The sequence below is a fragment of the Danio rerio genome, chromosome 10, assembly GCF_052040795.2.
Source record: "Danio rerio strain M-AB ecotype USA chromosome 10, GRCz13ab, whole genome shotgun sequence".
NCBI lineage: Eukaryota > Metazoa > Chordata > Actinopteri > Cypriniformes > Danionidae > Danio > Danio rerio.
The window spans coordinates 14,609,170-14,624,725 of record NC_141030.1 but is presented as its reverse complement, the minus strand read 5'-3'; the positions used below and the strand labels follow the sequence as shown (position 1 = coordinate 14,624,725).

The window sequence follows — 15,556 nt, the reverse complement described above, 5'->3', positions numbered from 1 at the left end:
CCTTACAGGAGATCAACGTGAAGATTATTATTTTAGACACATAAAAATAATTACTGCTAAGGACCACCTGTATTTTCCCCGTACTTTAAATAGTTTATTTTATTGTGCAGTTTTATTGTCATTTTTATATTGAAATTCCTAATTCTAGTGCACTACAAAATTTATTCCATTTTATTTTTATTTAATACTTGTGCAATCAATACAGGTTTATTGTTATTTATTTTGTCCTTTATTTAAATATTTGCGATGTATGCTGTTTGCATTTTTATTCAAAGGTTAAACTCAGTACACTTTGCGTTTAGCCTGCGTTTGCTGTTATATCAACACAAATGGTTGTAATAAGTTAACAAAGGTGAGGGTTTTATATAATGAAGATTCAATCACGCCTTCTCCGGGCCGCAGCACACATAACCTACTCGCGGCGTCGCGGGCCGATTCCGGCTCGCATGCGGCAGCGTCGGCTCGCTCGGCTGCCGCATCTGCCTCGACACAGTAACACAGAAATCGAATAATAACACTTCAGTCTCCTGCCCAAGCTCAGACAGTCTGCTTTGAGAAACTGTCAATCACAGCTGTCAATCACAAAGACACGCCCAGCAATAAATTACTGCTAAAAACAAATTGTTTACAAAAAGGAAGATCTGCACCTATTTCAGCACAATAATCAGTGCCTTAAACGACCACAACCATCTTTCGGGACATTTTATTGCAAGTGTATTTAATTGTTTTATTTGTGCTCAAGTCTCATTCATTAACACGGAGGAGGCAGGCTTTATGACTTGTACTGCAGCCAGCCCCCAGGGGGCGATCTGACAGCCAAGACCTTCACTCAAACGCAAGCTTGCGGCACACTTGGTTCAGAAAAAATAAAAAATTCCAATAAAATATTTGGGTAAAAGTTGAAAGATGGTTGGTTGATTGATAACATTATTGGTAGATGGAATGCAAACATGATTTATTTACTGATTGCTTGACTTATTGATTGCTTGATTGCTTGATTGATTGATTGATTAGTTGGTTGATAGCATTATTAGTAGATGGAATGCAAACATTATTTATTGATTGATTGATTGATTAATTGTTTGATTAATGTGTTACATTTTGGGACTTTTTATTGCATTTTTAAAAATATATAATTCTTGTTTGATTAAATGGAATAATTTGTATCTTACATTCACTCAGTATGCAGACAGAACAAAATTTTTACAACATTTTAAGTTTCTCAACAGATATATGGTGTCAGTGCATATGTTATTTTATAATGCTTTTGATCTTCAACTCAGGTTAAACATTAACATGGGATACTTACAGTAAGGACTGGTTTCAAACTCAAATCGGCGACTAAAGCCTCCGTACCCGGCGGAGGTGCGTGCTCTGATTTGAAAGATGTACGCAGAGGAAGGTTTAAGGCCATCCACTAAAACCTCCGTCTCCTTTGACTTGATGATTGTGTAGCTTGTTTCCTGATCCTATAGAGCAATCAGAAAACACAAAAACAGTCAGAGAAAGAATGGGAAAAGGATTATGGCCCTCCATCCCAAGAGAAAACCGCAAAGTGTGTGAGTCGAGGCCAGCAGAGAAGGATCGGTTTCATGGTCTTCACAGGCTTTGTTTTAAAGACCCGGTGTTAAGTGCTCTGTCCATTAGCTTTCATATGACCGGGTGTGGGGAGTCATGGCTGTTTCTCTTTTTGTAAATGCTTGGTATCAGGGTTTCACAGAACACTCCTAAACACTGAGGTCATGTAGAGCTGAGGCTCATTTTCAGTGAGATTCTGATTTTAAATGGCTCAACAAAGCAACCGGCAAATGCTGCAAGGTGAGGAGCAATCAGAGATGGCGATCGCTGAGGAGATTCAGTTTCAGCCTTTGTGAGGGTTGTCGCCAGTGGGGTGGTCTGATGAGACGCCCACTGAAATACATGCTGCAGGTAACAATACTTCAGTAGAGGAATAACTGACATCATTTATTCAAACTCGTACAGTTGGGCAGATGTTTGACTTTTTTTGTGGTATACAGTACATTGATAAAGGAACACTTTACTTTGTATTGAAAATAGGCTCATTTTACAATTACTTTAGGCTGTGTTCACGCCAGATAGGAATGAAGCATCAAGAGTAAATGATTTACATGTTAAGTTAATGCAAAGACGCAAATAGACATCCTGCACATAACTGGTATTACTCCCGGTTTTCCTTCGTGTCTTCTCTATTCCAGACCCATCTCCTGCCGCACTCCCATTTTGTTATGGGTCCAGAAAACTCCCACAATTTCACCCCTGCCCCCCTCTGTACTTTTGTACAGTCTGTAACATCCCCGGCTTGCCGACTTTGGTATAGTATTCAACCGCAGTGCCCACACAACACCCGGTGCATAGTACAGTTTCCAATCTAGTTCTCAGCTGTGTTATACAGACACTTCACTCCAACACAAGCCACCACGTCCCCCAACCCACCCTCCGATTTCCTGGATTTTCAGAGACAAATGTTGGCAGGTAAGATCATGCACCGAGTTTCACGTGAATTACACGATTCAAGCGAATGAAGCGGTGCGAGTTCAGCTTTTTCGAGTTTCGTGCAATAACTTGAGTTTGGAAAATCTGAATTTCAGAGGACATTCACACCAGGTTAACCAATCATGAGCTTGCACGTGTAAGGGCATGATAATTATGTAGTGCCTGTTGTTGGTGTCCTGAAGGAAAATTATCTTGCAGACACTGACATCAGTTCATCAAACTGGGCTCGTCTCAGTCTGAAGCACAGCTGAAAGCCTCCCTCATCAATTTCTGGAGGAGTTGATGAACTCATAGAACTAGCATAGAACTCATAGAACTGGGTGCACTTCTGAAAGGATCTTTTGCACTCAGACACAGCGCCAGACAAATATACACTGTTTTTCAGTCTTCCTAAAGCACATAAACACAGCTATTCTCTCAATAAAATCCATATTAGCCATTTAGCAACAAAGCTAGAGTCACCAGGTAGACAGAAGCCCTGCCCATGAAGCAAATCGAGGTCTATTGAGAGGTGAATGTTACGCATGTTTGAAGCGAATAAACTCAAAATGTTTGTGTCTATTTACCTGCAAATAGTGTGATTTATTCACATGTTCTGCATTTGGTGTAAACACAGCATTAGAGTTAAACAGTTGATTTTTTTTTACAACTGATTCTTCCTGATATTTTCTAGGCCCATAACTGTCTAGGAATTTTACTCTCATTCTGGCGTAATAATCAAGGAACTTTCCTACCAACAAGGCAACAGACACAATGATATTAAGCAGATTCTAACTGGTAGTGCTGAGAACTATTTTCAGGCGCTGCCTAATATCATTTTGCCTGCTGAACCATGGCATGGCAGCAAACTTTCTTGTTTCCAGGATTTGTTTTTACTACTATGTAAGACAATGCTTATAGTGACCCAACATTTTTCAGTATATCTTTCTATGTGTTCAAACAAGTCTGGAAGGATAAGTAAAAGATAATATGATTTTTAAAAATATTTATGGGTAAACTATCCCTTTAAAAACAGTAAAAAGCTGACTTTTATAAAATCTATGGCATTTTAAACTGAAAACTATTCAATTTAAGGCATGCAGACTTTAATAAAGCTAAAACATATGAACACAAAGTAAAATGAACAAGAAACAAAGTGCACCTTTCTAGGTCACTAATCAAATCTAAGCAAATGGGAGGTTACTGACCACAAAAAGTCGATGTCAAGGTCAGATCTGACACTCTTAGATTTTTTTTTCTGAGTTTGTGTGTGCGTGCGCACGTGCATGTGTTGTAATTTGTAAGGTTTCAAAGTCTTTCACACCATTGTCTTAGATGTACACTGCTAATGATTTTTGTAAATTACACAGTATTTTAGTGTAATATGAACTGTATTTTACTGTAAAGGATAGTTATGTGGTATGTTACATTATTTTAAAGTTGCATTGTAAAAAATTACTGTATATTTTACAGTAAAGATATACAACACTGTAAATACACACAGCAAGATAAATGGTGCTGTAAATGTAAATACAGTATTTTAGCTGTAATTGATTTACAGTATGTTACTGTAGATCCTACAGGGAATTGTTAAACCTGTAACCATTTACCTAAAACCTGTAACCATTTACTTCAATAGTATTTTTCCATATATGGAAGTCAATGTTTACAGATTTTTAGATTTCTTCAAATTAGCTTCTTTATGCGTATAACAGAAAAAATAAAGTTGTAAAGGTTTAAAACCACTGAGGGAGAGTAAACACGTTTATATTTTAGTAAACTACCCCTTTTAATTTTTAATTTTTTTCCCCAATCTTTACCTTCTCAAAGTATTTGATCTCGTACTCGAGGATGATGCCGTTCGGTCGATCAGGCTCTTGCCAGGACACCGTGATGCTATTCTTCGTCGTCTTGCCTTTTTTCACCACGGTTATAGGAGACGGAGCTGTGAACAAAACAGTTACATCTCACCTTACTTTTCAGTACAAATCAAGCAGAAAATGTATTTTCTTGCATGGTGAACTGAAGTCCTGATGCAATCCGCTGTAACCGTCACATGAATGTTTCTAAGTCTATTTGCTAGGGACTTATTTTTTTGATAAGTCTGTCCCCTCAGCAACCCTTAATTAAATGAAGATATCATAATGCGCTAATTACTTTAACGCATTTCATGCTGTTCAGAAAAAAAGAAATTGAGAGGAGAGAAACACTGCAGACAGTTAGAGAGAAGCTCTTTCATCTTAACTGGCTGTGATGGCTTTGAGAAATGGCCTTGAACGTGGATTCAGGCAATGATGTACTTTAATGTTTTGGGGGAATCCTAATGATTGTAGATGTATGGTGAAATTCCTCCTGATTTAATTTTTATTGCATAATGTTGTAGACATGACATCATGCTTTACAAGAGTAATGTTACTTTTTTACAAGGTTTACAAGAATTAATTATATAGTGTAAAATGTATAGTCTATTAGTGTTCTGTAAAACAGTTGGAAAGATATTGATGCTTTTCTTACTTGGATTTTTTTTCTTGTTTCTAGTCCAAATATATACAAATTCTCGTAAAAAAAATTAAAATAAAATAAATAAATATATATATATATATATATATATATATATATATATATATATATATATATATATATATATATATATATATATATATATATATATATATATATATATATATGGAAACAAAACAATATTTTTGTTAACACTATTTTGATGGTCTTTTTGAATATCAGTAGACGGTCTGCTTAATATCTGTTGATACTGCTGCTAAACAGACATTTAACTGACTGCAAGAAAATTAGCAATTACATGTCCACTTACACTAACCCTAACCCCATCCCTTATCCCAACCTAACAGTCTACTTATAATCTAAAGAGAATTAGTTGGCATGTAGATACAATGTAACTTAGGCCCCGTTTACACTAGTGCGTTTTAGTTTTAAAACGGCGTTGTAGAATGAAAACGATCCGCGTCCACACTCGCGTTTTACCCAGCGTTTCTGAACAGCTCTCCGTCCACACCAAAACGCTGAAAACGCACATCACGTGATCACACACACACTCTCGGGCAAGTGCTCCAGCATTTCTACCCAGATGAGAGCTCTGCTTGTCGGACTGCTCATCAAGCATCTCCCGCTGGATCTAATCTCCCTATATTTGCTAAACGTGATATTTCATTCATGTTGTTGTCTTTATCTAACGACATAGGCCAATTCCCTGACTTTGGTCATTGTAATCTATTAAGTTACTTGTTCAAGGGGTATCATGTTTTGGTTAAGCGCAAAGATAAGTTAATGATTAATCCAGGTACATTGACTGATCGCTTGCCTTTATTTCCTACAATGTATAAACTTATTGTATGTTATACTTTTATAATTATCGATTATAAAAACTGATATTCAGCAGAAGAGAGGGTGTGTTTCGTATTTTCACTGAAATTGAAAGGAGGCAGTTGTTATCGGCTCCGTTTTGTTATAAAGATCCACACAGTGAAGATGACGCTCATATATGCAGCACGACGCCTCAACATTTCTGCTGTCTGTTAAGTTGCTAATATTAAAAAGAAAATAGGCAGTTCCTTAAATCATGTTTACATTTTATTGTTGAGAAAGGGAAACAACGTAGCCAAGGTGATGTGAATGAAGTTATAAAGTACACTGTTCCCTTTGAAGATTTACCCGTGTCCTTGGTATGTTTTCCATATCAAACTGAGAAGGGGGAGACTGCAGCCTTGATCAAACTTGCGAAGTCTGAACTTATAACAAGAGGATGCGAGACTGAACTGTGTGTGGGCTACTTAATATTGAGGAAAAGCCCCAATCAGATAGGTGAACGTTTGCAGCCCCGCCTCCGTTTTCAGATGTCTCCGTCTTTCCCCATCCACACTGAGACAGAGCAGCAGCGTTTTAGAATGAAAACGGCCTCTCCAGCGTTTTCAAAAAGCTCAGTTTTCGGCGCTCGAGAACTCCGGCGTAGTGTGGACAGATGGCGTAACCGTAGCAAAACTTATGCGTTTTCAAACTAAAACGCACTAGTGTAAACGGGGCCTTAAAGGTGCAGTAGGTGATCTTAAACAATGCTAACAGCTTAGCATAAATCACTGAATCACAGTCCCTTCCCCTGCCTTCCAGAGCCACGCCACCTGAAACATGAGCATGCGCACCTTAAAGATGACAGCAGAAGATCCCTATCTCATGTGTTAAAAGCAACTAGTGCTTGTCTGACAGTGTGCAGGAATTACACTTATCACTAAGCCAAACTGACATCCTATTTCAGAGCAAATATTCAGAGTAGCATGGTAAACAATAAAAGGACAATATCACAGGTCGTCATTGTTCAAAAAATAGCTATTGTAATGTGCATACAAAACCATCTTCACCTCAATAAAACTGGCTAGGCAGAATAGCGGTATTTACTTGTGTTTTGTTGTTAAACTAAATAAAATCTACATTCAACATTTTCAACATTTAATTTGTGGGGTTCAACATTTAATCTGTGGAGTTTCTTTGGTAAAATACAGCACACAGAAAAGTCTATGAGTGGAACAAGGTTAAGGTACAAATATTTTATATATCACATCAAAATTTTGTAGCTTGAACTTTTTCCATCTATTTGCTATTCTACAAAGTTTCACTGGTATTAGTAGATGGTTAACAAACTATGAACAACTGATCTGTAAAGTGTGAGTTAATATATTAGGCATGTGTTAGTTATTAGCTTATGTATGTTATGGAGATATTATTCTAAAGTTGCAACTATTCCTCTTTTACTAACAGTTGATAAATGAAGAATAGTCACTTTAGAATAAACTCCTAATAACATCTTTAAACTATTAACTGATACTTACAAAGTCTTTAGTAAGTAATTCACTAACCGCTTGTTGATCTATTACTAATTTATTAGGTATAGTTATAAATCATTAAAAACAGTAAACAGGTCATTTACAACTTGTTATCTAACAGCTTGTAAGTTGTCTACTGGTTTATCTATAAGGCACAGTTATAAATAATTAACAAACTAATAACTATTATTCAACTATTATTCAGTCACTTATGACCCATTTACTAACAGCTTATTAATGATCTATTAACTAATTACTACGGATAGTTATTCTAAAGTGTTACCAATAAAAACATCAAACTTGATACTGTCACTAAACTTCAGATCGGCTATAAAACACACCCATACTTCATCTGTTGATTTTCCACAATTCCTCTTTTTTTACACCTCACCTTTTCTCCAACACAGCAGTGTTTGGTGTCGCTTAAATAAAAAAAAGACTCTTTTGGTCTATACGTGGAGCCCTGAAATCAAACCTGGGTTTATGCTCCTCAACAGAAGTGTCGAACTGTGTCCGTCAGATAAATAAAATGTGTTTAAATTCTCTGAACGATCCCTCAGGCGCAGATCCAAAAACCCAACATAGCAAAGCTTTTTTTTTTTTTTTTTTCCCAGATCCTCTCATTCCCAAACAAAGAGTAACTGTATCCTTTCTGCCCAAACAAAACTGTAATCATTCCTATCTTAAAAGCCTGTAACTGTAGACGCAGCAACCCGATCTGAAAGCCTGCAGGAAGACAGAGGTATTGTGGCCACTTAAACGCTCTGGCAGCCTGTTAAATCTTTGACTTTCAGTCAACGCGGGTCTTTGAGTTATCGATTCTCAATAATCCTTAAGATCAGCGGTGGGGGATTGTGATCTATATTGAGCATGGCAAGAAACAAAAACATCAGTGAGGGAGACATCACAACAAAATGCACATGGATTGTGACGGAAAGTGGAAATTGAAGAGAGAAAGTATAAAAGTCAATACAGTGACAAAGCAATCAGAACACCTGTAGTTTATATGAGCAATTTTTCATGTAGACTATGTAAAAAATACTCTGATTTTAATGGTAAAACTGTGTAAAAAATACAGTGAAGTTCACAGTAGATAACAGTATGTGTCTATTATATGCTGTAAAAAAACAATCTTGCTGCCTTAGTTTTTTTTTTAGATAAATGAAATTAACTTTTAGTTGTCTCAACTTACATCAGTCAAACTGACTAAAAATATTGGGCCCTATCATACACCCAGCTCAATGAGGCACAAGACGTGTTTCCCTAATGTGTTGCTAGTTTCAGACCAATGCAACACTAATTTCCCCGTTTTCCGCCATGTTAAAAAAGCAAATCCATTTGCACCACTTTGCAGACTTATGGGTGTTCTGGTCTGGAAAAGAGGTGTGTTAAGGCATATTGTTGGCACATTGCTATTTTGAGGAACAAAAATAGACTGCTTAATAGACCATCTGAGAATAAGTCCAGCACAGAGAGCATCAGTTGTGTGCCTGGCTTAAACATTGCTTAAAACATGCAGCATGTAGAGCAATACACAAATATCTTTATAAATAAAAAAGAACTAAAGGATTAAAATGTTACAAGAATTATTATTTTCTACATAAATATAAAAACCATACCTCCATGCCTTCTTCACCTCCACCTTTGTTTAATGTTATTATTATTAGTAGTAGTAGTATTTACCATATGCAACAAATTTATATTTGTTTTTTTTAAACAAGCTTAGATTTGTCCAACTGTCAGGTTTTGGACCATATAGAACGTGTCTTTGGATATAACTCAGTTTTTTGACCACACTTCTTTATTATTGTTCATTTAATAGTTTGCTGGAAATTAGAACTGAATTTGGAAATAGTTTTGAAATAAATCGTTGCGCTTAACAAACTAAATTAATTATGTAGGCTAATGCATGTCTTCAGTGGAGTGAGTTTCCACCGTTTCCTTATTCGCGAAAGAGAGAAAGTGAAAGTAAAGGCCAAATAGAGGAGGCTCATTATCCTCAAACAGCAGATTTTCTCATCTCCACCTGTTTTTTTTTTTTTTTTTTTTGTCTTACAAAGTTACAATGTGTATAAGTTACTATGTCAAAACGTTGGTGGTTGTATAAACTAATGAAATGTGGTATGTTAAAATTAATTATTTTTCTGCCATAAAAGTTTGTACCATATGCTAAATGTAAGATTCTGACAGCTACAGCCACTTTTTTACCTTTGAAAAAAAGCCATGATTTTAATGGTAAAACAGTAAATAATATACGGTAAAATTTTGTTAACTATCTAACGGTAAAGTTTAATAATATTTACTCTACATTAAATAACTGAAATTGACTTTCCCAGGATTCCCTGAAATATCGTAGTTTACAAAAAAAATAAAAATTTAGGTTTCTACCTCATTTTTCTGCAAATGACAGTTGCCGTATTATTTTGCATTGAAGATGGCCATGATTTTAAATGGTAAATTTATAAATATGCTACAATAAAACTGTCACCTATTTAAAAATAAGGTTTATAATATATACTCTACAGTAAATAACTGAAATTGACTTTCCCGAAATTTCTTGAAACATCGAAGTTTACAATAAATTCTTGAAACAGAAAAAAAGTTTTAAACAAAAATTCAATAAAGTTTCCACCATAATTTTAAATATAAGTTTCTGCCGATGACAGTTGAGCTTTTTTTTTAATGGTCATGATTTTGGTAAAACTGTGCATATGTTACGATAAAATTATCTTACCTAGTCAACAGTAAGGTTCACAAATTTAAAATATACAGTAAATAACCGTATTTGACATTTCCAGAATTCTCTGCTGGACACTTTTTTATTTTTTAATTAAAATTAATATGGGTCTTTTTTTCCCATTGTGTATTTTAAATTAGGTAATTTCCTCAATGTATATTAAAGTTTTATGATTTGATTATGATCTATTGTTGATGATACTGTGTTTAGTAGTTTAGCTGTTTCCATCCACCAATTTTTAAGTGCGAGTCTGGACCCATGCCTCCAAAAGCCACTGCCTTTAAACTGCTTTTTGCCATCTTCTGAGTCAAAATTTGTTTATTTTATAAGAAAAAAAAGCTTAAAGTGGCTTCTCCTACTGCAGCATTTTTTTTTTTCTTTTTGAAATCTGGCACCACTTTATCAAGAAGAGACCATTTATTCTCCTATCAGCATTCAACACAAGACACATGAAAATATCTAATTTTGATATAAAGTATGGTTATATTCATAGCCAAAAATATTTGAGGGCCATTAAATTTAGATAAATATCTTAAAAAATGCTTGCAATGTTTTAGTAAAATTCTAGTACTAAAAGTATCGTCTAGACAAGTTCATGGTTTTGCTTATATAGTTTTATGCTTTAGTATTTTGGGTTATCACTTAATTATTATTTTTTCCCAATCATATTAATAATATGTATATACATCATCATTCTAGCTACTTCGCAAAATAAATTACAATGTATCAGCTTCCTAAAATCTTGTTTTGTTTTGTTGACCTGATAATATACTAACAAACACCTAAAGGTAAAGATAGCTTTTTTCCCAAGCTGACTCGTGAATATTAATAATACATATGACACAATATAAATAATAAAATTATTTAAATTAACTACAAATGTGTCACTTGTTTTATTTAATTTAATATTGGACTAAATTGATTACTCTTTCAGTTGCTCATATTTTATAAACCTATTTGACATCTATTTAGCACCTAATTTCAAAGATACTCCTCCATAATCAGCACGGAGAATAAAAAAAAGTGTACAGACCTACTTTACACAATGGCAACACAAACGCAGCAAAGCTTTCCTCAGCGGGAAATTTCACAGTGCTATTTCTGGTTCAGTGAAAGACTGTCTAACAGAGTAGCTTCACAATTTGTGGACCATCTAATAAATGTGAAAAGAAAAAAAACATAAGATAGTCTCTATATCTCAGATAGTGTCTATTTTACAACTTGAAATGGCTGTTTACACCATTCCCAAAGGCCAAACGGCAACACTTTGAGCTGTGAGATATTGAATGCTGCTATAAAATGCAGAGGCAATAAAGTCCTCAACAGTCCCGTCACCATTGACATCTCAAAGTGCAAAGGTCCCACCGAAGCGCCGCCTCTCATTAACAGATGGAGCGACAGCTTCCTCAAGGAAACGTGTCAGAGGAAGTGTGATGATGGCACTCCGATTAATACCTCCAAATGGGAAGTGTTGCCATCATCTGGTGTGAGAATCCTCAAACTCGGAAACACTTGATGTCTGTGCCAGCACGTAACAAACTATTTTTGTCTTTTTTTCACATAGACTGAACCAATTTAACTTGGCTATTCGCGGTTGTCAAGAGGAATTCAGCTTAGGATGAAAAGATAAAAAGAAAAGTAATTAATTCCTGGCAGAAGAAGATGCGAAATCTACTTGTGCGCAAATCTGGAATATTGCATAAACTTTTGCAAATAAGGAACCATTTCAATCAAATGAGTCAAAAGCCCCTCCTACACAGTGATACCGGTAAATATCTGAAAAATTCCCTAAACGAATTTACAAGTAAATTCAAAAAAGTGCTGTTCACACAGGCAAGGATGCTTCAAATTGTTTTCTGGAAAAGAACGTTCACACATCCATTCGAAAATACTCAACCCAGGCTCATTCTGAAAACCTACCTCTACCTCTACATTTCTGGAGAGCACCAAATACTTCTCAGGAGCTACATGTTTTTTTTGTTTTTTTTTGCAGTTTTTGTTTAAGCAAATCCACCAGAGGCCGCTGTGTATGCTTTATGAGATGTCAAATTTCTCTTGTGAGTGTCATTTGCGCCTGCTGTTATCACAAAAATCCAACAGAGGCTACTTTCGACTGTTTGATTGTCGACTGACTGACTGACTGACTAATCAACCTACTCCTTCCCTAAACCCAACCAATAGTGTTTTAAAAAGCAGATTGACCCATCCATCCACTTCACTAAAAACTCTAAACTAAAGCCCTCACCTGATTTTTACCACATTTTCAGATTTTACCACATTCTTACCCTGTTATTTTATTTTTTTGGATTCTGTTTTTTTCTTACCTACTTTCTGGAACTGTTCTTCACCAGACTTGAACCCCGTAATTGTGGTGCACCGACATACATGGCGAGCTACAGGACAAATTGGTAACAGAAGGAAAGCAGTCCATACAGAGGTAAGCCATCAGCCGCTAAGCGCAAAAATGGAATGGCGTCATACAGCCCTGTATCATTTGTTTTAAAAATGAAATGCAGCCATACGTACTTCTGTCTACATAATTCACAATCTCCGAAAACATACATAGGGCTATGTTTAAAATACCAGTAATCTAAATGGTCTGCTTGTATTTGTAAGCATAAAGTGAGTTACGCAGTTGATGATTTTACTTTTATTTAAAACTTTAGCATTCATGTTGCTGACTTTGTCTAAGACACGGACCAAATAGCCTAACTATCAAAGAAAAAAATTGCTAGGCAGTAGAGGTGTGAACCTATACTGGTCTCACGGTTCGGTTCGGTTACGATTATCATGCCATCGATTCGGTTCAATTCGATATCTCGGTGCATCACGGTGCATTGACGATGCTTTCCATATATAGTGTTATATTTTAGGGGGAGGCTATAACATGCTGTTTGTTTAAACACAGACACACAGCAACACACTGTCTCTCATTCAAACACATTCACAAACATAGACAGCATTAAACAAACAAACACACACACACACGCACGCACACACACAAACAAACACACTTTAGCCCTTGCAACAGGGAGAGCTCCTGCTGAGCAGAGCAGAAAAACGAAAAAAACTAAAAAAATAAGCACTTTTCCGACGGTCCCTTACAGAGAGCTCCTCTCAGCGCGAGCTCTGCCGGCTAAAGTAAACGCAGACTGCGAGGGCTTAAACGGAGCAGTGCTCGTAATGACGAGCGAAAAAAAGAAAGACAGCTGTGAAACATAACCAGCTTTGTCTTTCTGTAGGAAACACACTTTAGATCTTTTTAGGGTAAGCGTTTTTTGAGTTATTGCCGTCTATAACTGAAAGTGTGTCAAGAAAATCGAAAACAAAACCTACTGAAGCGCGCTCATTTCTGGCGCCCCACTGGATATACAGCGCCCTAAGCATTTGCCTATGGTGCCTATGCCACGGGCCGGCCCTGAGTTGGCTGAGTGTTGGAAATAACGGCGCTCACCTCCCTCGCGACAGAGCGCATTGGAGATAAATGACGTCACTACATAATAACCGGTTATGGTTATTACTGAATCGATACCGAATTGTCCGCGTCTGCATCGCGGTGCACCGAAGAAACAATTAATTTTGACACCCCTACTAGGCAGAAGCATTACCCGCAGCTAAAAACAGCTTTGTTTACACATTTGACTACATTACAATTGCTGATCCTGATAATATAAAGGAACACTTTCGCATGTTGAGATGTACATTTGAGTGTGTGCTGCAGCTTTCGTGTTTTTAAAATGTAATTCTACTGGTGTTGTAGGCTATTGAAATCTGACTCCTAGGAGCACTCCTTTATGTGATCGCGCAAGTAAACTCACAGCAGTTTATCATGAGCATTTTATTGATCATTTTCTTCCATAGTTGACACTAATAAGGAACATAAAAAATGTTATCTGACTAACCCACGTCTCATGTCAGCTTGATCCAAAACGTGAATACGCTCTTCCTGGCAAATTAGGTTCAGCATTCCGGTAATGTTACAACTTCTCTTACCAGAAAATTGACGGGATAAATTTACCGGTATTTTTAAAAAAGACAATTTTTTAACACATGATCCCTTTCCAGAAAATTGTAATTAAATATTAATTAATCCATTCCGAAAAAACACAAAACATTTCAAGTCACTTTAAGCAGTGATACATTCTCCTCTCTTCTCCAAAGTAGAAAAAGAAACAGGAATAGGCTACATATTGTGTTCATCCAATACTGTATAGAAAGGAAGGAAAGTTCAGCTCACTATTAAAGAATTGCAGTGGATTACACGTTTTTTTTAAGAAATAATTTGAATTTTCATACATTGCTTGTGATACTTTACATTCACATATGTAAACAAATCCTGAACAGAGACAATACCAATAGACAGTAAAATAGATGCCGAAAGTGTTGCATGTCGAACAATGAACCGATAGTGGACCACAAAGTGTTAAACTTTCTATTATAAAATCTGTGAGCAGTATGTCAAATGTATGGACACACATGCACACACACATACGCACACGCGCGCGCACGCACGCACGCACGCACACACACACTACCTAGCAGAAGGGCAGGGTCACTGAATCTAACATAGGTTGTCAACCGTCCACCACATTCTGTCTTTATTTTATGCACTGTTTGTTAAAGTTATTTGTATCTCAAATGACAACATTCTGTATTTCGCTTTTCACTTGTATGGTGGCTCTGAACATTCAAAACAGCTCTCAAAGCACTTTTTCAGATGCGAAAAGCAAAAAAAAAAAAATAATAATAATAAAAAAATAATAATAATAATACAAAAGTGTGTTAATATGATTGACACAATGTGAGGTTGATTTTTTTTACTTGCAAAAATTACAGACGAAAATTTTAGAGTTAGTGTGCAATAACCTTAATAGCGTCACATCATGACGCATGATGTCACATCAAATTTTTAACAAAATCACATAGAGGAATTTAGGCAGTAATTGGGATTTTATCACAGTTTATGCACGTTTTTTTCTTATCAGATGCAAATTTTGTTCTACTCTTGTTCTACACTTGTTCTACTATTTTCATTAAAAAATGCCTCTTTTCTTAGTGACATACTTTCAGAAACCAGCATGTTTGATGGAAACACTTCTACTGCACAAACTCCAGCGGTTTAATATGTATTAATAAGATTATAAACCTTTTCATTTCATTAGAGTGCAGTAAGTGCACTATTCTGTGCTTCTGAATGGCTGTATTTAAATTTCTGTCTTGTTTCGCTTGGTGCAAATAATTTAAATATTTATCACTGCAAATCTCACATAGCGTGTTATGACACAATATTACAATGTAACCTGCTCACAATGTTTACGTTTATAATATTTATATTATTTGCTAATTAATAAGCACCTCATGGAACTCTGAATCTCCGTCTCGTTTAGGAGTCATTTACTGTCCTCCGGAGGATGCATTTCAGTCACAGACGCACGCTTTAAAAGCCTTCCTGACTGAATGAATGAAATACACAAGA

The 15,556-nt window shown here is 36.0% G+C and overlaps 1 protein-coding gene across 4 annotated transcripts in view; it reads right to left on the bottom strand.

The window, feature by feature from the left end:
• The window catches only part of unm_sa34860 (un-named sa34860), a 196,526-nt gene that overhangs the window by 53,002 nt on the left and 127,968 nt on the right, over positions 1 to 15,556 (bottom strand). For all 4 annotated transcript variants that reach the window (XR_015500869.1, XR_015500870.1, XM_087270253.1 and 1 more), the window contains exons 6-7: positions 4,314 to 4,438; positions 1,310 to 1,469 (exon numbers count right to left, since the gene is read on the bottom strand). Coding sequence is in view for 2 of the 4 variants with exons in the window: in XM_087270253.1 (XP_087126379.1) it covers positions 1,310 to 1,469; positions 4,314 to 4,438 (285 nt within the window). In the remaining 2 variants the exon portion in view is untranslated. The remainder of the gene's footprint in view (positions 1 to 1,309; positions 1,470 to 4,313; positions 4,439 to 15,556) is intronic.